The sequence below is a fragment of the Copadichromis virginalis genome, linkage group LG2 (assembly GCF_057382275.1).
Source record: "Copadichromis virginalis isolate Kocher_CV1m ecotype Utaka linkage group LG2, C_Virginalis_male_GT1.1, whole genome shotgun sequence".
In the NCBI taxonomy this organism is placed as follows: domain Eukaryota; kingdom Metazoa; phylum Chordata; class Actinopteri; order Cichliformes; family Cichlidae; genus Copadichromis; species Copadichromis virginalis.
Genome location: NC_140619.1, coordinates 29,636,804 through 29,663,163, shown reverse-complemented (window position 1 = coordinate 29,663,163; position 26,360 = coordinate 29,636,804). Strand labels below are relative to the sequence as shown.

Here is a 26,360-nt window from a genome sequence, read left to right as displayed (position 1 = left end):
GACAGATGAAATAACAAAATACACTTCAGTAAAGCCATTTACCATGTGGTTAACTGTGTTAATTTAACTGTGGTTCTTAAATAAATATACACAATGTGTCTTCTTTGCATTTAACACTTTTTTATAAACAATTGTATTTTAAAGTATACATTTTAGAGTTCACAAACATTTTAATAGAGACTTTAACTAAGGATTTTCCTTACAAAGAATTATTTTCTTTAAATCAAAACCAAACATTTATTCACTAGTTTTACGATCCACCCAAGGATTTGGGGTAACTATTTTTAATATTAAGTAACATAAATATGTGGGAACACTAACTGCACAAACAATTTATTCAAACTTAAACATTCTTTTTTGTCAATATAATTTTTTAAACTTAAATGCAGCAACTATTTCCCTAAGCGTAAAACATTTGCACAACTGAGCTTCCATAGTTCCAAATATATGTGCAGCAAATGTGAGCTCAAGAGCTTACCGATAGCCCGTCTTGTTCAAAGTCTTCCTCACAGTGGAAAAGTGGATCGTACTTTGTTTGCTGTCCTCTCAGTATGTCGCACACGGGTCAAATGACTGCTGCATGCATTTTAAGGTCTACTAGGCACGCCCACCCTTGATTGCTCTAATGTGGCTCACCTGGCAGGGCGGCGCACACCAGGCCGTGCTTGGTTGTTGATTGCACCCAAGGTCTAATCAGCGGCCATGCACAAACAGCAGCACCGAACAGGTAGTGGGCAGGAGGAGGAAGAGAGGAATAACAGCCACACCTACTAGGTCAGCGCGACACTGAATGCTTGCCGTCTAATTGTTTACTTAATATTTGATTAAAAATCCAGTGTTGCAAAAAAACAACAGAAACTTGCTTTTTTTCCCTTCACATCTATTCTATTCTAATCATCTAATTATATATTAATTAATTAATCCCCAAAGTACACCCAACATTGACTGAATTAATAACATAATTAGTAATTTGCTTACTTGTAAACCTCTCTTCATTTCCTCAAGCAATGAATGATGTCAGAAACTGTATCCTGGAGCTGTTTCACTTCTTTTACCTTTGTGGGACTTCAAAAACCATCCTGATGTTTGCAGCCTCTTTCATGTGATGACTTCTTGTAATTCTGAATGTCAGTGTTGCTTGTGGGTGGCTTTGATGTAGAACTGAGTAAGGAAACTTCACAGACAACAGATTTACAATAGCAGACATTAAACCGTTACAAAGTTTCAGATTTCCTGTTGTCAAGTCTAAGTTTATCAGTTTATACACATGTTATTTATACATTTAAATAAAGCTGCAAAGCCATTAATTTCTTTATATTTATTTGTGACAGAAGCAGTTTAATTTACAGACTACTTTTGCATATTACCACTATACACGGCTGCTTCGGTGCCACTTGATCAACAGGTGTCCCTACTAACAACTCTGCAGCCCCAATACTTCCATAGAGATTCTGTTCATCCATTGTTCATTTTAACTGCCAGGCAAAGTATACGTTATCTTTATCAACACCAGAAAAAATGAAAAAAAAAAAACACGAATACTTCACATAGACAGATATATTACATATCTTTTATGCAGCTGTTTCTTTAAAGGTTGGCTACTTCACTTGAGTCAACCCAACTCATTCAGTGTGGCACATATTAAAGCAAAAACTACCAACAAGGGTCTATCACCACATTATCATATATTACAATTAACATTTTATAATCGCTTCCCAAAATAAACATCAGTCCAAAAGGCAGCGGGTGGCAGTTGAGAGGTAAGAGTGTAAAAATGTAAAGCAGGAACGCCAAAGGTTAAAAATATACCAAATAATTCAAAGCTAAATATTTACTTTCATGTTTGAAGTCGTAGCTGAGTGAATAAAACCCTGCTTACATTCTTTCAGTCAGAGGAAAGCACTCATTTACGAGCAGGACTCAAGGTTACTTACATACATTACATATATGTTCTGTTCTTTTTTCAATCTTTATTTCCTGTTGCTAAAAAAACATATATATACATAGGTTACATTCATTTAGTCAACTGAGAAGGACAGCTTTGACATTTCATTACCATCAATCTGATCTACTTGTTCTCACACTTAAACATCTCTAAAACTGTTTCAACAACTTGATACAAGATCACCATCTTAAAAATACTACTATTGTCAGGGTTAACCCTACAATCACTACAATCACTAGTAGAACTTGCATGTTTCTAAATTTTTGCAGCCATTATACATTCAGTCCACCTCCCTGCCTGCTTGCTCACATATCTCGCTTTCTAAGCCAAATTAGCTTATTCATCCAGAACAACCTCAAACGTCTCTATTACTTCCTCCTGTGCCTGTCCCTCCACCCCACTTCCTTCATCTTCCTCGCCATCCGTTTTTATCTGCGCCACTCCCAGTCGGTACAGAGAATCCCTGATCACGACCTCTCCAGGCTGGCAGGCCTTTACAACTTGACTGATCTGCTGGCTCACGATGTCTCTGCTGGTGAGAAAATCCACCAGACGGTTGTACAGGTAATAATAAGCAGTGTTGTTGAAAACAATAGGTTGTTTCAGCGCACGGCTCACAGAAGGAACGCTAGAAGAACTTTCTGTGGAGTCACTCTTCAGTGTATCTGACTGTTCTTTATCCGGAGCACTCTTGTCATCTTCCTCGCCCTTCTCCATCTCTATCTCAGCTACCAGGCTAACATAGGGCTCGAGGTCTTTGCAGACGACCATAGAATGATGTTCTGGAGCAGCAGGCTTCTGGGTTTCCTGTGGAGGATGAACCAGCCAGCAGGAAGAGGACTTGGTGATGGGGTGGACCTGCTGGTTCTCTGCTCCGGAGGACAGGTCAGCACTGTACAGCTGGTCCTGGAGCTCCGGACATGACACGAGCTAAAGAAGACAAAGGACAGTTTGTCTGAGGAAGGCACCACACAGAGTGTTTACCTCGTAACTTTTGAATGCAAACTACTATAATAACAGCTTATTTCGATCACACTAAACACTGGAATCACACACCACTGGTTTTTCAAAAGGGTCAGAGAAGCAGCCTTGATTTCTGCCCCACATTTGTTTCGCCAGCTGTGGGTACTGCAGGTCAGTGCAAAGGGCCACCTGACGAGCACTGTCACAAACATAGACTGGAGGCCAGTAGCGAGATGACAGCAGCAGATCAACATGGTCACGAGCCGTCTCTCCTTTCACCAAGTACTTAGACGCGCACATGACCTGGGCACAGGCATCACAGAGAAAACAATTATACTTTTTAAAGTGTGTAAAATCACTTTTGTTTGTTACTTCTTTAAAATACTTTGGTGTGTTTGCGCCAAATGACACTTGCAGATGGATGCATGTGATACAAGTTGATCCATTTAATTCATTTGTTTTGACACATCTGGATAACATCTGGCTGCTGTTTTTACCTTGTGGGGGCAGACTTTGGACAGCTTGCCAGCAGTGAGGTGTGCAGGGGGTTGTGTGGCAGTGGAGAGGCCGCTATGAACGACTGCGTATAAGGAGATCAGAGAGGCCAGCAGCTCATTCTAATTCATTCAAATGGAGACAGAAAGCAGGGTTTTATTATTACAAACTCTCACACAAATATGAGAAAATGAACGAATTAACAAAGCAAATTAATGATCAAGAAAACAGATTTTTGAAGATTTTGCTTCATAAGTAGTAAATTTAGTTCCAGTTCCAGTTATTTAGTAGGAAAAAAGTGACACACACACACACACACACGTACCTTAGTGGAACCTGGGGCGATGTTTGCCCCACAGCAGTCCAGGACTTTTCTCAACTCGTCCTCAGTGTGATCTTCAATCTTGTCGAGTCTCAGCTGACTGTCGTGAATGAGGCGTACCAAAACTGATGGATCTCCTGAAGCACATGATGAACAATGCTGTCTTAAAAAATGGCTACATCCCTACTCCATCATCTTAAAGTCACTAGTAACATTATTAGATACATTTTCCCAGTACTGGGTTGCACTTTATTGTCCAAATGGTGACAGATACAACAAAGTGCTGGAAACATTCCTCAGGGATTTTAGTCCATACTGACATGAATGATGTGACTCTCCGGTTCAACCACATCCCAGAGGTGCTCTATCACAACGAGATTTTTTACTGCTAAGACCATTTGAGTGCAGTGAACTCACTGTCATGTTCAATAAAGATGTTTAAGATGATTTGAGCTTTGTGACATGGTGTATTATACATTAGAAGATGGGTACACTGGATGGATCCATGCTTCCATGTTGTTTATGCCAGATTCTCACCCTAAAATCTAAACGTGGCAGCAAAAGTCCAGACTCCTCAGACCAGTCTTCTGTGGTCTTATTGTAGCCTTGGTTTCCTGTTGTTAACTAACAGGCGTGAAAACCATGTGCTCTCCTACTAAAGTGGCCCATCTGCTCACATTCACTCCTGCATTCACACCTATGGGCAATTTGGATTAACCAATTAACCTATCCCCACTAACTGCATGTCTTTGGACTGTGGGAGGAAGCCGGAGTACCCGGAGGGAACCCACGCAAACACGGGGAGAACCTGCAAACTTCACACAGAAAGACCCCAGCCTGATGGTGGAATTGAACAGCACCTTCTTGCTGTGCGGCAAGATGCTGATGATGATGATGGATTTTTCCTCTTCTTCAAATTATTCTCTGTAAACCATCTCTGTGAGATGCTGTTGTTTAGGAAAATTCCAGTACATTAGCAGTTTGCAAATTACCACCCCACGTGGCAACAATGCCCCAGTCAAAGTCATTTAAATCATAATTCTAATGATGTGTTTGATCTTCAGCAGGTTGTCTTGGCCACGTCTACATGCTTAAATGCATCGAGTTGCTGTCAGATGATTGGTTTACACATGTATTAATGACCTGTTGAACCAGTATATCTAATAAAGTGGCCAGTGAGGGTATATTAAGCTCAAATATTATGGCTAGGCTACCTGTGAGATTTCATAGTTTTGCTTTTTCATTGCAATGACTTCTTCTAGCAGTGGATACCGATCTAATACCCGTTACTAAATCACCATATTGGTGCAACAATCCCCTAATCTATGTTCTCCCGCCGCTCCTGTGGTTCTGTAACATTTCCATGTTATCGGCAGTCCAAGTAAAGAAATCCTTGATCTCACTTTTAGTATGTTTTTAATCCTCCGTTTCCTGTTTACAGCATCTTACGCACATACAGTGCACATGAATGGTCATGTGAGATGTGTTTATCCTACTTCTTTCGGACATGTTAGGGAGTGATGAGGAAGGAGAGGACTTGATATTTGACAGGGAAACAGTAAACAAAGAGAGAGATGAACAAACAAGCAAAGAAATTCCTGTTCGAAGATCAGAAAGAAGTCGCCAGCCACCAAAAAGGCTAGACTATGCTGAATTGGGAAATCCCCTTGTCACTGTGGTCAAATCATTATTTCAGGGTTTAACCACAGCTTTCATTGACTCTTTAAATTCTAAAGCTGAATTATTGTGAGTGGAGTAAAACAATAGGCTCTCATCAGAGCTCATCAACCCTCTGAGAAACTTAACCCTTGTTTGACCAGAGCATATCATATATAATCTGCATCCCTTCTATGTTTAAATAATTATTTTGATCTCATTTCACTTTCATTAACCGGGACAGTAAGAACAGAACAATGAACATTAAATGTTTTAATTTTTCTTCTCTTTCTGTTTGAGATGATTTTAGGAACTGGGTTACACCCTCCCCTCTTGAATTCATGCAAGTCCCTTTGCATGTCTACTGTGAACTGCATCATCTAAGAACAATAATTCAGCTTTAGAATTTAAAGAGTCAATGAAAGCTGTGGTTAAACCCTGAAATAATGATTTGACCACAGTGACAAGGGGATTTCCCAATTCAGCATAGTCTAGCCTTTTTGGTGGCTGGCGACTTCTTTCTGATCTTCGAACAGGAATTTCTTTGCTTGTTTGTTCATCTCTCTCTTTGTTTACTGTTTCCCTGTCAAATATCAAGTCCTCTCCTTCCTCATCACTCCCTAACATGTCCGAAAGAAGTAGGATTTGTTCATCCCTCATGTCAGGGCGATCCGTAGAAGGTAAGTCTCTTTCCTTTTCAGGTTCGTCATTTCCGGGTAAGTCTCTTTCCTTTTCAGGTTCGTCATTTCCGGGTAAGTCTCTTTCCTTTTCAGGTTCGTCATTTCCGGCTAAGTCTTCCCCATACAAGGCTTCTCCATAACTCGCAATCTGATTGTCATAAGGTTGGTTATGGTCAGCATGACTGGCTGGAACAACATCGGAGATGGTGTCTGCACAAGCTGGAGCATTACCAGCCAACTTGTCTTGATCTGCAGTCACATCATCTTGACCAAGACTTGATTTATGGGTCAGCAGAAGATCTCGCTTGACAATGTACGCCGAGTCATTTGGCACTGATCTATCTGTAAACCAGTGGACTGAAACAATATCATCCTCGTCCGAGGGGTGATCTGCTCTTTCATTGTCTTTCTGAGTGGTCCGTCGCGTTCTGGGCCTTTTCTTGGGTTCTGGTTGTTCAGGTTTCACTTCCTTGGCTGCAGAGAGGAACCCACAAGGGAGTAAGAGGTCTCTGTGTAGGGTGCGTATGGGGCCATCCCCGCCCTCTGGTTTAACGGTGTAGACAGGGAGGTCTCCAGCTCGTTTCACCACCACATGGACGGTCTGCTCCCATTTATCGGCGAGTTTGTGTTTTCCTCGAATGCGTATGTTCCTGACCAGCACTCGGTCCCCGATTTCCAAGGTAGATGTGGTCACATGTTTGTCAAATCTGGTTTTGTTCCTTTCGGCTACCTTTGCAGCACTCCGTGTAGCTATTCTATAGCTCTCCTCAAGATGGGATTTGAGGTTCTTAACATATTGGGAGTGTGACTTGTTTTGTTGTTCTCTCACAGGTAAACCGAAAGCCAAATCGACAGGCAACCGTGGCTGACGCCCAAACATCAGCTCATACGGTGTGAATCCAGTTACCTCGTTCTTGGTACAGTTGTACGCATGAACTAAAGGCTTTACAAAATCCTTCCAATGTGACTTGTCTTTGTTCTCCAGAGTTCCAAGCATACTTAAGAGTGTTCGGTTAAAACGCTCCACCGGGTTGCCCCTGGGGTGGTACGGCGTAGTCCGAATCTTCTGTATGCCTGCTACTTCACACAGCCCCTTGATCAACTGAGACTCAAAATCAGGCCCTTGATCACTGTGTAATTTTTCAGGAATGCCATAGTGTACTATGAAATGGTCCCACAGACACTTTGCGACAGTCCAAGCTTTTTGGTTCGATGTTGGGATAGCGACTGCATATTTAGTAAAATGATCTGTGATGACAAGAACATCTTTCACATTACTGCTGTCTGGTTCAATGGATAGGAAATCCATGCAGACTAGCTCGAGGGGTCTTGTCGTCATGATATTCACCAAAGGTGCAGCCTTCTCAGGTAACGTTTTCCTGCGCACACACCTGTGGCAGGTCTTTATCTTTTTCTCCACATCTGAGGACATTCTTGGCCAATAGAACCTGGCTCTGACCAGATCGAGTGTGCGCTCTATTCCCATATGACCCATATTGTCATGTAGGCTTGTCAACACAGACTCTCGCAGGTCTTCAGGTAAGACCAACTGGTAATGTTTATTACCGCCTTCTCTTCGTGTTCTGTAGAGAATGTCATTGCACAGCTCGAACCTGTTCAACTCTCTCAGCAACAGGACTACGTCTGGAAGTTCTTTCCTCAATGTGGGAGGGGGTTTCTCCCCACTCTCCATCTGGGTAATAACATGTCTGATGCACCGATCAGATCTCTGGCTGTCTCTGAGATCTGCCGGTGACAGGTGGGGAATGATGTGTAAGCCTCCCAATGTTTCTTCCTGCTCAAAGCTGTCAGGTATAGCATCTCCAGAAATGGCAAGACTTTCGACAAGGGTTATACCTGCATCATCACCCAAAGCTTCAGAGGTGGTTGAATGATAAACAAACTGTCTCTCACAGATAGCATGAACAACGTCCTGATCGACTGAGTCAATATTGTCTGGATCTGACAGATGTTGTTTTGCGAACTGGCATATCCGGTCTCTCTCTTTTTGAGATGTAAGGTCATCAGGTAGCCTGCCATGAGGACGACGCGAGAGTCCATCGGCATCTCCATTTTGTTTTCCAGAACGATACTGGAGTCTGAAATTGAAGGTAGAGAGGGACGCCAACCACCTGTAACTGGTTGCATCGAGTTTTGCTGAGGTGAGGATGTAGGTCAGAGGGTTTGAGTCTGTGACAACGGTGAACTGATTGCCATAGAGGTAGTCACTCAGCTTCTCTGTTACAGCCCACTTTAAAGCCAAAAACTCGAGCTTATGTGCTGGATAGCGGGACTCACTACTTGACAAACCTCTACTCGCATAGGCGATAACCCGCAGCTGTCCCTCCTGCTCCTGGTATAAGGCTGCTCCAAGGCCCGTAGTGCTCGCATCCGTATGAAGGATGTAAGGCAGCTTTGGGTCAGCAAAGGCCAGGACTGGAGGCGACGTTAGCTTGTCAATGATAGTCTCAAATGCTTTCTGGCATGCAGGGGTCCACCGTCCATAAAACGGCTCCTTTGGATCATGATACTGATTACTCCTCCCTTTTGATTTGCAATGCTTCCTCAGTGGTGGATAACCGGACGTTAGATCGTTCAGCGGTTTCACAATACTTGAGTAGCCTTTAACAAACCGTCTGTAATATCCACAGAACCCAAGGAAGGATCTCAGCTCCTTAAGGTTCTGAGGGACTGGCCAAGTTTTAAGTGTGGCTGTCTTTTCTGGGTCAGTTTCTACTCCGTGTTGAGAAACAACATGCCCCAAGTACCGAACTGAGGACTGGAAGAACTTGCACTTCTCGGGGGACAGCTTTAAGCCATACTCCTTTAAGCGTTCCAGGACTTTCATGAGTCTGGCTTCATGCTCCTCAAGGGTTTTCGAGAAAACTATGAGATCATCCAGGAAAACAACAACTTCCTTCAGATTTATGTCTCCCATGCATCTCTCCATAAGCCTCTGAAAAGTACTTGGCGCGTTTGTCACTCCCTGTGGCATACGGTTGAACTCCCAGAAACCTAGTGGACAGACAAAGGCAGTCTTGGGCTTGTCACTCTCTGCAACTTCGATCTGATAATAGCCGGATTTAAGATCGAGTGTACTGAACCACTTGGAACCTGAGAGTGCGGTGAAGGTGTCATCCAGTCTTGGGAGGGCGTATGCATCTTTCACTGTTTGTAAGTTTAACTTACGGTAGTCAACACACAGACGTACCTGACCGTTCTTCTTCCTGACCACAACAATTGGCGAAGAGAATGGGGACTCGCTCTCGCGGATTACTCCAGTTGCGAGAAGCTCTTGCAAATGCTTTCGAACAGCCTCTATGTCGTGCGGGTGAATCGGTCGGGCTCTGTGTTTGAATGGTGTCTCATCTGATAGCTTAATGTGGTGTTTGACCTTGTCCGTCCTTCCAAAATCCAGATCAGTCTGGGCGAAGACCTCTGGCATACTGCTCAGCTTTTGAGTAATGCGGTCTTTCCAGTCAGAAGGGATGGGAGAGTCGGCAAAGTCAAATGTCACACTAGAGGTCCTGGATGGTTCACACTCTGATGGCTCACTCACAATTTGTTTGTGAGATAGGACAGTCTGTATTGCACTGAGTTCTGCAATCACACTCTTTGCTGGGATGGTAATGTCATGCTCTGACTCATTGGAAACTACTACAGGTAGCTTGCACAACTGGTTATTTGGCAAGTCAAGGAGACAGGTTTGCACCAAAAGCCCTCCAGGCAGGGAAGATACTGAAGGATATTCCAACAGGGCAGATCTCTCAGTGTAAAATTCCTTGATTGATACTGTCCCCTCCAGAACGACTGTTTTCCCAGCTGGGACGTTCACTTCATCCTTGCCACGCATCCTCACTAATCCAACGTTTTCATCTGAACCTTGCTTTTGCCGCAACTCCAGTACTTTGAGTACGGTTCTGTACCCATGAGGAATGGGATGGTAGCCCTCTGGGTTTGCCTCTCTGTACATTTCATACACTACATCAAGAGTGTTTGTTCCTATCAATACACAAGACTTCGTTAATGTCCCGGTGTCTGGGACTACTAGAGCTAGCGTTTTGACTTCTAGTTCAGCACCAAGAAAGTCTTTAGGAAAGGTGATTCCAATCTCAACATAACCCAGGTAAGGTACAAGCTGCCCATTGGCCCCTTCAACCTCCAGAAGGTCATGTAGTGGCTCTATCTGTTGCTCAGACAAATACTGGTCATAGTAGGACTTGGTGACAGTGGTCACTTGAGAACCTGTGTCAAGGAGACAACTGCACACCTTACCTTTGATCGTGACTTGACCTGTACTCTTTGTGCCTATGAGCCTCTTAGGTAGTCTGAAAGGTTGTTCTCCAACATGGGATTGACTCAAAGTGGCCTGTGCTCTTGGTTTAGCTTGACTTCCAGATTTAGCGGGACGATGTTGACCTGCTTCAGTCCCAGTTTGCCCCACAACTGAGACTGCGTCTAAAAATCCTGGTCAGCAGATGGAGTGTTTTGCATCTCCCAAATGCGACGCTTCTCTCTCAATTGCTTCCTCTTATCAGCGACAAGAGTGGGGTCTGGGTCATTACTGCAACTTGCTGAGATGTGGCCATCCTGACCACACTTGAAGCAGTACCATGGTTTTGGCTGGGTGCTCTGCCGCAAGTTGGCAGGCTTCGCACTTGTGACCTTGATGCTAGGTGTTGCCATAGCCATCTCACATAAATCACACTCGGCCTTGTCCTTAGGCTTCGAGCTTTTCTTCTGTTTCTTTGCCATCAAATTAGTAAGCTGACTCTGTAGGGATGCAACTTGCTTCCTCAGATCTGTCAACGGGTCAGAATCAGATTGAGTCACTGCCTGTAGCTCACTACAGGTGCAAGTCTTTTGACAGTGCGCCACAACCCGCTGCCGGGTTGAGCCAAGGTGTTTCTTCATCCGTGTAGCTTTAGCTGCCAGTCTATCTTCTTCTGTCCGGAGCATTAATAGAAGTTCTGAGAATGTTGGGGGTTGGCTTTTCTTGTTTTCAAGATTAAGATCTGAGAGCAAGGTGTGGTCCCAACATCCACGACAAAACTGCTTGAGAATGTGTTTATCGGCATCCCCAGCAGAGACTCCTCCCCTCTTCAGAGTAAGGTTCAATGCGCCCTGAAGACGGCAGAGGTACGCAGAGGCCTTTTCACCAGGATCCTGAAGAGTGTTCATGAATTGGGCGAAAAGCTCCTCTCCATCTTCCACTGTTCCAAAAGCTGCATCCAACAACTGAAGGTAAGTCTCAGGTGTAGCTTCTGGGCTCAGTCTGTTGACAATGTCAGCTGCAGGGGACAACAAGCTCTCAAAGATCTTTCTAGATTTTTGAAGTTCAGACATGGCAGGGTCTTTCCTGAGAAGTTCGACATGTGAACGCCATGTGTCATAATCTGTCTCACCGCTGGGTCTGGGGATCCTGCCAGAGAATGACCGGAGTCTCATTGGAGAATATGAATGTGCAATCAAGTCATCTTTCTTCACGATGTGTTCCACAATGACTTTCTGAATTTCAGGTGGGTTGAAACTGTTTGCCGCACTAAATGGGCTCTTTTTGAAATCAACAGGTAGGTGTGGCTCCGCACCACCTTGAATCAATCCTACCTGGGGTGGATCTTCAGAAAACTGCTGGCGTGCAATCTCAGAAGTTTCAAGAGAGGGGTGAAGCTGGTTCTCCCTGTCTGGATCATCAACTTGCATGGAGGAGAGCATACATTCATCATCGGTCTCTGAACTCCCAATGATTTCACTGATCTCTGTCATCATCGACTTCAGTACCTCTTCAAAACTTTTGCCACTCAGTTTTGCCACCTGCTTTATTTCATCTAAGTAGGACTTAGTAGCACTGCCACCCACCTTGGCAGTGTAAACGCTGGAGAGAGCTCTTACATGGTATTTTACACCGGGCTTCCCTTCAACTTCATATGTGTATGGCAAAAGATCAGTTAAGGCATCAATGGCGTTACCACTTCGGTACTCGACAATCAGGTTTTTGAAAAATTCTGAGTTTGGATCTACAACTGGGATGGCTCTAAAGGTACCATACTGCTTCAAAAAGTCAAGAACCCCTTCATCATCCGATGAATTGAGTGCACCACTAACAATTACTGCATTGGGGACTTTGATACCTGAGCTCAATACAAAATCCATCTTGTGGCAATAGCAAAAGATGTTTCAATGACAATACACACTTTAAGGAGGTTTCACTGCTGATATTCATGCACCAAAGAGCTCCTGGCTGGCTCGCCACTTTTGTAGCACTTATGTGGAGTTACATAAAGTACCAATGGATAATTACTAAAGTAATAAGCAATTTGGGCTAGTGTCAGAAGACTGAGAACGACTCTTAGAGCTCTGGTACACGAATGGCAGAGAAACCAGACAAACACAGTTATGTGGCTTTAAAAGTACTTTAGTGATGTTAAGCCTTGTAAAAGAAATTTGTAAACAACACAGTATTACAACAGGTTTTAACAGAATGTCAAGTATAAAAATTTCCCCCAAAGTAGCAAAAAAAAATAGAATTAAATAAAATTGTGCACAAGTAAAAGAATTAGTCTTTTTTAAGTCCAAATGGTACCGGTGGGGCCCATAGAATTCGTCTGACAAGGAGTGTGTGTGTGATTGTCTGTCCTACCGTACTACTTGTACAGTAGAGGATTGTAGTCCATCAATGTGCAAATGAGTACATGTATATCGTCTCCTAGGATCTTGGGTTGGCTCGCCATCCAGTGAACACTGGAACACTCTGGGTTCTGGAATCGCTGACCTGGTCTTTGGATTCGTCCCATATAAAAACCTGACCGCCGTCGAGTGGATGCTCAGCATTTACATGGAGCCACAGCTCAGTAAACCCTCCGGTTTCGCTCGATAACAAAAGTTTTAGTCCGTCTGCTCTGTTCGGCTGTAGAAGCAAGAGACTGAAAACTTGGGAGCTGGTACTAAGGAGGGACAAGAGCTGCCTAGAGCTTCACCGATTGGCTGACATGTGAGGAGTGGAGTAAAACAATAGGCTCTCATCAGAGCTCATCAACCCTCTGAGAAACTTAACCCTTGTTTGACCAGAGCATATCATATATAATCTGCATCCCTTCTATGTTTAAATAATTATTTTGATCTCATTTCACTTTCATTAACCGGGACAGTAAGAACAGAACAATGAACATTAAATGTTTTAATTTTTCTTCTCTTTCTGTTTGAGATGATTTTAGGAACTGGGTTACATAGGGGTGCAACGATACACAAAATTCACGGTTCGGTTCGGTTCGATACTTTGGTGTCACGGTTCGATATTTTTTCGATACAAAAAAATTTTCATGCCTTTTTAATTTGTCATTTATTAAAATTATAAATATATATTTTAACACAAAAGAGGAATTGGTGCACAAATTATCATCACTCACAGATAGGGATGGGTATCGAAAACCGGTTCTTGTTGAGAACCGGTTCCCACTGTTTCAATTCCTTGGAATCGTTTGCCACTTTTAAAAACGATTCCCTTATCGATTCCAGTCGCCCCGAATGACGTCATCACGTTGAGTAGCGTCTTTTACCCAGTAGGAAACACGGCGCCTGAGCGGCACAAACGCTCAAAAGTTTGGTTACACTTTATGAGAAAGGATGACAACAGGGCAACGTGCAATACTTGCAAAGTAGAGATTTCATCAAAGGGAGGAAACACTACGAATATGCAAAAGCATTTGCTCAAAAAACACGCGATTGCTTTCAACGAATGTCGTGTTTTTGATCCGCTCCGGACTAGCGAAGCTCAACCCAGCAGCAGCGGTAGCGTTTCCACGTCCTCTCCCGTTAATACTGCAGGTAACTAATCAATTAGCATTGCATATTATGTTAGCACGATTTACCTTATTACAAAACCTGCTATTACTGTGCGTTGCATTTAGTTAACCATGATGAGAGAGACAGAGTCTGGCTGGCTCAGATGCTGGCAGTTCTCGCTGCAGTCTACCGGTAGCGTCTCCTTTCAGGCCAGGATAGACGAATGTCACCCAGCAGTGTCTAAGTTTGTGGTCAAAGGCTTGCACCCATTTGCCACAGCAGATGCCCCCGATTTCACTTTGGTAATGGTAAATGGCCTGCATTTGTATAGCGCTTTTCTAGTCCATAGGACCCCAAAGCGCTTTACACTACATTCAGTCATCCACCCATTCACACACACATTCACACACTGGCGATAGCAAGCTACATTGTAGCCACAGCTGCCCTGGGGCACACTGACAGAGGCGAGGCTGCCGGACACAGGCGCCATCGGGCCTGTGTAAGTGAATGTGTTTAATTGTAGGCAGGGACATTACTGGATATTCTTGTGTAATTGCTACAGAATAATTTATGTTAAACTTTGTTATTGCTACAGGAGAATATTTATTTTATTATTTTACATATACATTTTTTTTCCTGGGGACCCTGTGACACCCCATTGAAGAGCCGTAGGCTGGATCTCTTAAGATCTCACTGTTGGGTTTGTAAGGCCATGTTACTCCTAAATTTCTATCTTGTTCAAAGAGAAGATATAAAACACAGTTCTAAGCTAATCGACTTTAGTGTTCTCCTTTTTAAAAAAAAAGAATCGATAAGAGAATCGATAAGGAATCGAATCGTTAAACAGAATCGAAAATGGAATCGGAATCGTTAAAATCGTATCAATACCCATCCCTACTCACAGATCAGTGCTGTCGCTCTCTATACACAGTTCGCGCGATTGCAAAGTGAAAGCAAAAAAACAAGCGCAAATTCAAACACGATTTCAATATGTCACATATTGACAGTGGCTCACCCAATGACATAATTACCCAGCTACATTTCTGAAAGAATGCAAAAGCATTGACATATATTTTTCCTTCCTACAATAGCCCGACAGGCAGGGAAGAGATAGCCCCGGGACGTCGGGCTAGCGATATTGCGAGCCCTGTATCTGATTGAGGAATCACTCATCTTTGGAAAAGAGAGTTTATTACAGAGAAATGTCTCTTTCCAAAATAAAAGCTATACTATCCGTTTCTTCTGGGCTATATTCTCAGCAGCATATTAAACATATCAGGTCTCCATAAGGAGAATCCTGTGCTAACAGCTGTCTAAATGACTCGGCTAAAGTTTGTAGCATGCATGCTTGTTTTTGTCTTTGCACTAGGATGATGTCGGTGTAAATGTGCAGTCATATTCGTTGTGTTCCCACTAGTGCTTTCAGGTTAATCTCGTTGAAATAACCTTAACGCCACAACACGGCAAATCTCCGTTAACGAGCTACCCTATACAGAGGGGCTAGACGGCCAACACGTTAACGAGCTAACTGCGCTAACACACTAGCTCCCACCCATGTAATTGAGCATTGCATGGCACATCCAACATACTGTTTTACTTTAGTCCATGACTCGCTTACCTTCAGGGTCATACGTCACATGAAAACCAAAATAATTCCAAACGCCAGATCTGAATGAGGGTGGGGAGGTCCACTTCTGTCTCGCTAGCTTGCCCTGCGCTCTTCCTTCTGACCATCCTGTCTGTGTTGAGCGCTCAGTAAATCTGCGTTCGACTACTCCGCCTAGGCTGCACTCTCGAGCCTAGGCGGAGTAGTCAAATGCAGATTCACTGAGCGCTCAACACAGACAGCATCGTCAGAAGGAAAGTTGATAAAATAAATTACAAATTTTGTATTGTTCTTTTTTTTTCTCCCCTTTGGTTTTCTTTCTTTCTCTCCCCCTCTTTCTTTCATTCTTTCCCCCTGTCCTATCCCACAGTCATGTCTGTCCCGTTTGCAACTGAAAATAAAATAAATTCATAATTATAATAAAGGTCAATCAAATGGACCAATATGATGATCCACTTAAAATAAATCCTCTTGGCATCTTTCTTGGCCTCAAGACAACAATTCTGATGGCTATAGATCCAAACGGGACACAAAAAAAAAATTGAAAAAAAAAAATTGAAAAAAAAAAAAATTGAAAAAAATTGTATTGTTCGATACATATGCGTACCGAACCGAAAGCACTGTATCGAACGGTTCAATATCGATACGAATATCGTTGCACCCCTAGTGTTTACTACAAAACTGTTTTTTTTTTAAACACTATTACGTATTTATGTTCTTTTAGCCTTAAAAATCTCCATTATATTTGCTTGAATATAGTACTTATTGCACTAGAATTTAATCACTGGAACATCGGACACCCCTTAATAAAAATGATTTATGCATGTGGAGATTAAAATCAGCAGTAATTTACAGGAAGAACATACCCGAGGACTGCTCAGGGTGTGGCAAGACCTTGTCCTTCTCTGTGTTGATAACAGTGGGGCTCCTCATCAAAGGTGGAATGAAGGGAGCAATTATGGAAGCATCTACCCGTGTGATAGGGATGTCTGTGGGGAAAGCTGCTTGCTCAATAGCCTCACTCTCCATGGTCAGCCAGAAGTCATCCACATGTACCTCATCTGACACTGAAAACTCAGGCCAGGTAAACTGCAGAAAGGTCACAAGAGGACACAACAAAAGAGCACACAGTCAAACACATATCTAAACAAAGCAGCCATTGCCAAAACAAAAGTTATGTGGCATTAATTACAGTTGTTATCACCAAACTCTCACTTCTACATTCTTGAGCTCCAGGACATTGTTTGTGTGTCTCTGTGCAATTTCTATCTTTGGAGCAACGCCGCAAATGCCACAGATCATATCGTTGTAATCTCGGATGGTGAGGCACTCAAAGGCCCAGTAGCCACTCAGGAGAAGCTCTTGAATTTGAGATGATTCATCTGGATTAAGAGAATGGACTGGGGGCCAAAACCAAAGGAGAAAACAGACTGTCAAAGCCATTTTTAAAAATGTAGACCCTTACAAAGTAGAAGCAATAAATGCTGAGTGTAATAGAGGATTTTACCAGGATGACTGGGGACGTGGTCCACTATAGTCTTGGCTGCCTGATAGGGTGACTGGCCTAGTTTGATGCTGGCCCTGATCTTCAGAAAGAGGTCAATGCTCACCAGCAGTCTGTTCCCAATGTTGAACAGACCTGTTAGAATAAAGAAAGATTCATTTAGTATTTATTAGTATTAGTATTTATTTATTTATTGTCATTGTCAAGAACAATGAAATTGCGTTTGGGGCTTCCATACAACCCAAAAAAAAGAAGAAAATAATAAATACCCCTTAAAACCCAAGTGTACATATTTAACCCAGTGTGACTCCAATGCAATAAGACAATCCTTAGCAATAATGTTCATCCACTCGACGCCAGAGAATATGGCTACAGGCTAAACCACACCTTATAAAAAAGCTTCCTCAGTAAGAGCTGTTTATATCCACTCAATGCTTTTGGTATGAATACACAAGGAAAATATTGTTTCTCCATGGTCAGCCAAAAGTCATCAACATCATCAACAACCCCATCTGATACTTTGACCATATTGAGGCAGGTTGAAACGTTAACCTGTCCTTATATTATTAAAGGTTAGTATGGAGTTGAAAGACGATGACAACAGTTTTTGAAAATACTGATAGATTTGCATTCACTGGAGTCTTATATGCTAGGCTTTTAACCAATCAGTGAAATAATTACTGCAACTGGTAAATGCAACATTTTACTGCAGAAGCTGACCTTTAAGGGCACTTTTTGAAGAAGAGCTATCCCAGGGCAGGTACTGATGGAGTTAACATTTGAACAAGCACCAATTTCTTTTTTGAAAAAGGAGCGACTGATGAGTAGCAAGGCTAAAAGTAGTGGACTGCTGTCTTTTCTAACATTTTAAGCAAACAGAATTGCAGCACCCTTCTTAGTTTTACTGTTTTGGTCTCACAGAGCCACCGTTACTCATAATAGCATTGCTGTTTTGGTAACACTGGAATTTCCATCACGACTGAAGACTTTGCCAACTTCTTTTCTGTCCAGTGGATCACAGAAGCACAGTGTACTAAAAACTGGATAAGTCAAATTGGGAGCATGAGCCTATAAATGTACAGATGTTGTCAGAAGTTTACATACAGCATAAATGTCGTGGTATTTTGGGGTATTGTTGATTTTTTAGCTGTTTTTCAGGGTGTAATGATTGTGAAGCATACATCTTTAACAACTTTAGAAAACAAGAACTGGTGCATAGGATTGAATTTATTTTAAATTTTCTCTAATCCACATAGAGTCAAAGGTTTTATGCATTTTAAGCATAAGGTTAGTTCATTCATTTTTAAAAACGTTTAAGCTGGGGCTTTAGGAAGACCATTCCAGAAGTCTAATGTCAGCTTGTTTTATCCTTTCAAAACCAGTTTTGATGTTGTTTGGGATCACCAGCGAGAATTTAATAGGCTTTGGCCTCATCACGTTAAAAAACACAGTAGAACCTCAGCACCACTTATTGAAAGATTTAGATGAGTCTGTGTATGTTTTTGACCCTGTCTGGATTAGAGAAAATCCAGAATAAATTCAGAACCAATACTTCTTTGAAAAAGAACAGTTCAAATAAATAATTAAAATTACCATGGCATTCATGCCTATGATAACTGAATGTAAATTTCTGGTCATTACTACATATGTGCCAGCTTGTGCCTACTGAGAGCTTCTGCAGACAAAAGGTAGCCAGTCTCCTGAAGAATCTTTATTTAATTCAAACAAATCCCATAATTATATGTGCAATATACCTTCAATTGGCTCTGCTTACCTGGATGAAGGTCAGTGAAGCTGTGCAGGGCCAGACACTGAACATTGAGACAAACCTTGAGCTGCAGAGAGACTGTCTGCATTAGAGTTTCAGTGAGCAGCCAGCAGTTCTCCTGTCCTGCAACAGTGCTAAAATGTACAGATACAGATAATGTAAGATACCAGATATTACAATAATAACTTTTTTAGCATTTTTCAAAACACAGAGTTACAAAGTGCTTAACAGTTTGAATAAAAGCCACAGAGTGATGATAACCACACAGAAACAAAATCAACCATATACGGTCAGACACTCATTCCAACATACAAGCAAATAGTTGCAAATTACGGTCAAAGTCAAGGGGGAAAATATTAAGGGAAAGCTAACCTATAAAAATGACTTTTCAGCAGTTAAAACCAGTAACAGTGAAGTTGACCTGATGAGTGTGGAAGGCTAATCCACAGTTTAGGTGCAACAACCTCAAATGCACAATCACCTCTATTTTTAAAACCCTGGTTTAAGGATCGGAGAGGCCGGCTGCAGTGACGAGGTTTCAGAAGCTCTGCTATTTAAGCAGAGGTCAGAATTTTAAAGTGGATTCTCAAATTCACTGAAAGCCAGTGAAGGAATCAGAGAATAGGTGTAATATGTGACTGCTGACTAGTTTTTGTAAGCAGCCTTGCTGCTGTCCTGCTGTAACTGGGGGTTAGATATGGAGGACTGGGAGACACACGTGAAAAGTGAACTACAATAATCAAGGTGGGAGAATACTAAAGATATTAAAACTAATCTTGTCATGCATCTTCTTACCTCTGATCACCTTTGAAGAGAGGGTAGTTACACAGGCCACAGTGAGTAGCTGCTGACTCGTAGTACTGAGGCCACCTAGACTGAAGCATGGTCTCTGCCTCGGCGCTGTTTTCCTGCTCCTGATCAGCCACTTGAACAAAGACAACCTGGAAAGTGTTGAGCTCCTGGATGAGGGTTAATGTTTCCTGAAGCTCAGCCTCATTCTCAGGAATCTGCAAAGAGCTGCGCAGCAGCTGCACCGTATTTTGACGCTGGATGTCTTTTTGGGCAGGACTAAGGGGATTGTATGGACACAGCAGAGTCTCAGACTGAAAAGGGGAAATTAAGAAATCAATGGAGACAAATGGATCCGTATTGAAAAATACAAAAATGTTGGTTTTAAAGTAAAAGTAAAGCATTTAATACATTTGTGTTCAGAAGTTGCTAAAGGTTTCTGCAATAATTATAGTGAAGACAAGTAAACGAAAGTGTTACAGCTGTAACAGCACCTTACAGCACCTGCACTTTGGAGAAAAATTGGAGGAAGGAAGGTTTTGTGTACCTTTGTTGCCTTGGCATTCTTCTGGGTCAGCTCGCAGCCACATTTCGGGCACACTGCAGGTTTGTGCCTGTTCTTATAAATATAGTCGCAAGATGGGTTCTTACACCGACCCCTGCCTCGTGCTGTGGACAGTCCCAAATCCTTAAAGAATAAAGAAGTAAATTACCTAAATATCAACAAACAAGCAATATAGAGGGACAAAAGTACAGGTTTGTACACAATTACAGCAAAATAAACTGCAAAGAAGATACTCACAAAACTGGAAACTGTTTGCTGTTTGAAAGGCACAACTGACAGGATATTCACTCTCCTGTCAGTCAGAGAAGACGTGGGCTGGCCTCTGTCAGCTGCGCCCGGAAAATCCTATGCAAATGCATGCAGACAGTTAGAAAGAAGAATTAACTCTGCTGTTTTGCAGTTCTGTGTGAGGTTTTTCTCTGTGTGTGTAACCATATGTATGTGTTAACCTGGTTAGCTGTGGTCGTTGGGACAGCGTGGCCGAGCTGCTTTAAAGTGCTGGGTTTGAGACCTGAGAAACTCTCTGGTGGCACTGTGGTTAAAAAAGAACCAGATCAACTGAGAGCTAAAACCTCAGAAAATACAGTCACATCGAGACACTTCATGATAAAACTGGTCTGCATGTGTCAAGAACAAGTACAGAGCAGACATGTAATAAAACCAGACAGAAGCCACAAATGTGGAAATTGCACAGAATGAAGAATAATTAGAAATACAGTCAAATGATCATTACCATTCGGTGAATTATTGTTGTGTGAATACTGACATTTCTCTTTGTCAGGTGGAACAGTTATGATCTGAAACACAGCACGACCTAAAACACAAACACATATGTTGACGCTGTAAGAGCCCAATTAAGCATATGCACCAAAACATTACTGCTGGCTCTGTTTCATTTCACCTGTGTTGTAGCAGGCAGGAAGGATGGGCCTCACAGGCCTCTTCTGCACAGTGGTACTGCTCTTTTCCTGGCCTTGGATTGAGGCACTTTTAGGATTGTCTTTCACTTGTCTAGAAATAAAAGAGTAAGTATGTCAAGTCAGATACAGTCTAGTGTCAAAACACAGAGGGCAGCAGGCAGCTGTTTTAACAGCACAAAGAGGAAATGAGTATAATTCAACTTCATCCACATTTTCAAAATGGCCCTTTTTTCCACACATTTTTGGCAGTTCTTGTTATTAAGGAAGGTACAGTAAGTTAAAAGAGAAAAAACAAGATAAGTGTGCATTTTTAAAAATAAACAAATCCACTAATGCACATACAGTGCTGTGAAAAAGCATTGAGCCACCTTTAATTTTTCTGACATTTGGTAGGAAAATGACAAATACGGGCATACAGATACAAATCTACAAATACAGGTACATGCCATTGATTTTAGTGCCTTTTTATGCTTCAGTTATTCTGATATTATTGTTACATGGCTTAACAAATATTAAAAAAAATTCAAGTACAAGATTAAAATGAGTTAACGAAAAATGTTGATAGTCCTTCAGAAAGCCCTGAGAATTAATACTCAAAATGACTTTGAACATTAAAAGAAAGTATTGAAGAAAAATGTAAATATAAATGACAGACTACAAGAAGCAATCTTGAGACTTTTGCATTGTACTTTTCATACTGCATGCCTTCTGCAGCTAAAGCATAAAAGCCATAATCCAGCGGTCCCCAACCCCCGGGCCTCGGACCGGTACCGGCCCGTGAGTCGTTTGGTACCGGGCCGCGAGAGTTGAGGCTCAGTGTGAAATGTATGGTTTTCAGGGTTTTTATCGTTTTTCAGCGTTATTTTGTTATAGTTTTTATCGTTAACTCGGTTTTCCTGCGTCTTTTCACATGTGTTATGAATAAGTCTTCTTTTTTCGGTACCGGTACTAGTTTTATTTTGTTGTATTTTTCCACGACACCTTAAAGGCCGGCCCGTGAAAATATTGTCGGGCATAAACCGGTCCATGGCGCAAAAAAGGTTGGGGACCGCTGATGTAATCAACTTGCTTCTTTAAAAGAACGAACACACTTAATATCTGATTTAATGGCCTTGTGAACTCTCAGACAGTAATAATCTGCAGAAATGACACGCACCTTGTTTGAGCCGGTTGTTTGGTGCTGCTGCCCTCTTGTGGCAATCCAGCTGAACGAACAGGCTGCTTTCTGGCGCGCCTCACAACTTGTCCTTCTTTGTTGACTCCAGTAGTATTTATTTTGCTGACAGCAGCACCTGCCTTCTGAGTTGTTGGTTGTGTGGTTTGACAGCTTTTATTAGCTTTTTTTTTAGCTTTTTGCCTTGAAGCAGCTTGCTTCTCGTGTGACTTTTTTGCCTATTAAGAAAATGGCAGCCAAAACTGATTAGAATCACAAGTAAATAGTGAATATTTTTTTCTTAGGTTTCATTAACACTTACAGCGGGTATCCATTTACCACCCAAGTGGCTCCCACACTCGGGGCATGTTGGTGGCTTGTGGCGGGTAACGTAGACAAATGAACAGCCAGGATTCAGACACCTCCCTCGACCTCTCCGAGTGTATGTCTTCACAGACTGATGAGAAGAAGAAAATATGTAACTTCAGGTCTTTCAAGTCCTAAAAATTAAATGTGTACTCTTCCAGATACAAGATTTTTCTTTATTTGACTAATATGCATGCTTACCATTTTATATGAAGGTTTGACACTTTGCTCTATGCTTGCTCTAACAGGGACCATCACCACCGGGCCCACAGAGCTCACAGTTGCCAAAGACTTGGGCTCCAGTAGGTTCTAGGGTAAGGCAAGAAGTAAGCAAAATACATGTGCTGTTATTAAAATTAGGTGATTATATAAGTTAATGAATATCAGTCTACAACCTGGCAGAAGATGGAGGACATTTAGGTTGTACCTGGGTGGGTATGATGGCCACCACCTGTGTGGTTTCCCCCTGTGTTTGCTGCACCATCGATGCACTGTAACTACTACTGCCAGCTTTTGCCTCATTTCCTTTCAGTATGACCCGATTTGCCATACAGTCACCAGAGCTCTGTGAGACACTGGAGTCTCCAGAAGCTGTTGCTTTCGGTGAGACAGAGGAGGAGGAAGAGGTGGGTGGAATTCCTTGGAGGGCAGGTGACACTACTGCTGTTTCCCCTGTTATTTCATCAACAACAATGGGGTGTTCAGAGAGTTCAACCTTACCAGCCAACCCTAAAGGTGTCAACCGGGGTTCCTGAATAAGGGAGACTGAGGGCAAGCCATTTTCAGGTGGATTCTCCGTAGACTCAATGCTGAGCTCTGATTGAGAGCTTCCCGGCTGGAGACTTGAAGAGCAGCCTTTGGACAATACAAAGTAACTGGTTCTTGGTAGGATTTTGCGGAAGCCTGGCAGATCTTTGGAGAGACTAACAGATGACTGAGGAAAAAGCACAATCGAGACATTTTTTTATGGCCAAAAGAATTCATGATAAAGGAAATAAATGAATCTCACTGGAGGAAGGGCTTTTTAATCAGCTGTCTACCAGTGGCAATGTTTTTAAAAAGACAGGTTGACTTTGTGGAATAATGATTAATTTACTACTAGAGTGTCTACTAGTACAGTATTTATTATAATAAAAATACTTTTTACTGTTAAGTTTTTACTGAACTTTTTAACTCAGATGAGGGAAAATCTGGATGTTTTGTTCAGAAAACAGGAGTAATTTAAAATCTGAATCAGTTACCATAGTAACAAATTCTGACTCTTCACGTCCAGCTAAACACGGTTACATGGTTTCTTTTGTTGATTCATAGCTGATATTTCAAAGAAGATATCCATCCATCCATCCATTGGCTTCCGCTTATCCTTTTCAGGGTCGCAGGGGGCGCTGGAGCCTATCCCAGCTGTCATAGGGCGAGAGGCAGGGTACACCCTGGACAGGTCGCCAGTCTGTCGCAGGGCTAACACACAAGGACAGACAACCATTCACACTCACATTCACTCGCACATTCACACCTAGTGGCAATTTGGATTATTCAATTAACCTATCCCCACAAGCTGCATGTCTTTGGACGGTGGGAGGAAGCCGGAGTACCCGGAGAGAACCCACGAAGAAGATAATGGAATGCATTTATTTGCTAAAGTTTAGGTATTCAATTCATATTTACCTGGGACTTTGATGTTCCAGGTAAATATGAATTGATGCTGCTGCCCTCTTGTGGCACTCCAGCCAACTAATAAATATTAGTTGACGACTGCCTTAACAAGCTGTTATCCTTGTAAGAGAAAGAGATCTAGCATATCTGTGGACATGCTAGATTTATTCTCAGATCTTCACTGAAAATGTTAACATCACTCACTGTTTAGAAGTTATAAAAAGTGATTGTTTTTCATGATGTGATTGGCTGCAGTGATGGGGCCCTCCTATTATATTTATAAAATCATATTCTACGATCATAGTAAGTCGTCCCTTGGAAATGACTTGTATACTTCAAAGGATGACTGCATGTTCACATATAGCAAAAGTAAGGTTATGTACCTGCGTTTATGAAGGCTGCAGACATTTTTCAACGTTCTGACACTATTGTTCACTATGTAGGAATATATACATATTTTGAAAGATAGTCAAACACTATTGAGGAAGGTCTTAAATGTAAATTAAATCTTTTTTCCCATATATTGAACTAAGTATTTTTCTAATTTATTTGTAACAGACTCATATTGCCAGGTGAAAGTGCGCCAGTTTTGAATTCTAGCATAAGTGTTTAAGAAGGTTTAGTCTACAGATTAATGGATTTAAATAATATGGTCTTCTCAGCTAATCCGATACGCTGGTTTGTTTACATTTTTTAAAAAAAAGTTGAGACTGCAGCTTACTGTATCTATGCCCTCCTTCTCCAACTTGGCTTTTTCCAGGTAGTAGCTTTTCTCAGCTACGCTGAGTCGTTTCCAGCTCTCACTGATACGCTTGTTGATCTCAGACTGTGGCATATTAGAGACTCCGAGTTGCATAATCTGGTGAACATCAAAGTAGTATAGCAGATAGGCAGACCTAAGGCAGACAACACATTCCAAGTCTACAATTAGAACATGACATTTTTAAGACATTTTTAATGCCTTTGAAGCTCAGCCAGTGATGAAAGAAGGGTTGAAAACCATTTTATTCATGTTACCTAGGCTTCTTAGGTTTCTCCACACTGTCATCTTGAGGTTTGCTCTTCCTCTTTTTAAAGGATGTCACCTCCATTTGGCTATAGGCACTCTCCACCTCTTCTGTCACTTTAACAACCTCAAAAAGCTCCACTTTGTCCATGTTTCCAAAGATCTAGGACAAAAATGACACACAGCAGGGGATCCATGTTTGAACTGTCAAGAAGATGGAATTTATTGCAGGGGTGTTGTGTCAAAGCGTACCCATCTCCACTTCACTTCAAAAAGGGAAGCACCATAAATAGAAGCATTTAGGCTTTATTTAACCAAGTAAAAGTCTCAGGGAGAATAAAGATCTCTTATTCGGCAGTTAACTTGCCAAGAGAGCAGTAAAATAGTTGTAAATAAAAACACAAACGATAAGAACAGACAAAAACACACATTAGACGAGTGAATACAATATCTCGTTCACATGCAGTAAATTCTAAAGCTCAAATTGGAAACAACTTGCAAATTTGTTTTTATGAAATTCCATGTTTGCACATCTTAGCTATTTTATGCCTAATAACACAATAACATGCAACTAAGGCACAAATCATTAGCGGGCACAATGTTTGAACAGTATGACAAGGGTGATTTTACATAGTAACTGCAGTGCTGTTGACATAAAGTTTATTTCACCTCCTTTCCTCGGGTGATGAGAGGCAAGCAGAGGTGCTCATAAAGGCTATAACTAATGAAAAATAATACTAATAAAAGTACTGGAGTGTGACTAAAGGTTATTATTTGAATATATCGCTGCAAAAATGCCATGCACTTTTATCCACATTGCTCAAGGAGAGAGATACTAAACCAAACAAACATGTAAAAACCACCGCTCCTTCCTCGTTTTAAAGGTAGGTTTAATGGCGTGTGTTAATACTGCCCGCACGGTCAGTCAGTTATCCAATGAAATGCCTTCTTATTGAAGTCTTACCTACGACGGCCCAAGGTACTACAAACTACTCTGAACAACGTTTAGAAGTCGCCGAAAATGTCCATGCATTGTGTTATTATGCTAAGTAATGCTACGTGTTGCCTGTTCTTTACATTAGATAAAGAATTTCACGACGCTAGTAAAGGTGTAAAGTAGCCTCGTTGCTAGTCGTCTCATGAAAAAAGATGGCGGTTTGTTGCCATTGTCATTAACCAATCACATG

At 41.9% G+C, this 26,360-nt stretch overlaps 1 protein-coding gene across 3 annotated transcripts; it reads right to left on the bottom strand.

Annotated features, from left to right (window-relative positions):
• Positions 1–1,301: 1,301 nt before the first annotated feature.
• On the bottom strand, positions 1,302–26,333 carry hmgxb3 (HMG box domain containing 3). Of its 3 annotated transcripts, none has more exons than XM_085478065.1 (21): positions 26,138–26,333; positions 25,185–25,336; positions 24,889–25,063; positions 22,942–23,448; positions 22,716–22,823; positions 22,471–22,605; positions 22,152–22,387; positions 20,977–21,086; positions 20,809–20,889; positions 20,525–20,607; positions 20,313–20,420; positions 20,058–20,198; positions 19,517–19,824; positions 18,728–18,855; positions 16,957–17,088; positions 16,665–16,849; positions 16,316–16,538; positions 3,729–3,862; positions 3,406–3,525; positions 3,002–3,211; positions 1,302–2,875 (listed from the first exon to the last, which is right to left on the bottom strand). In XM_085478065.1, exons 2-21 carry the CDS (start codon positions 25,322–25,324, stop codon positions 2,282–2,284), a joined length of 3,858 nt encoding a protein of 1,285 aa, XP_085334191.1. In that variant the 5' UTR covers positions 25,325–25,336; positions 26,138–26,333; the 3' UTR covers positions 1,302–2,281. The 3 variants fall into 3 exon arrangements, with proteins under 3 accessions (XP_085334191.1, XP_085334198.1, XP_085334207.1); XM_085478072.1 differs by having other exon boundaries at positions 20,842–20,889; XM_085478081.1 differs by lacking the exon at positions 26,138–26,333 and adding an exon at positions 25,843–25,976.
• Between the last annotated feature and the right edge of the window lie 27 nt (positions 26,334–26,360).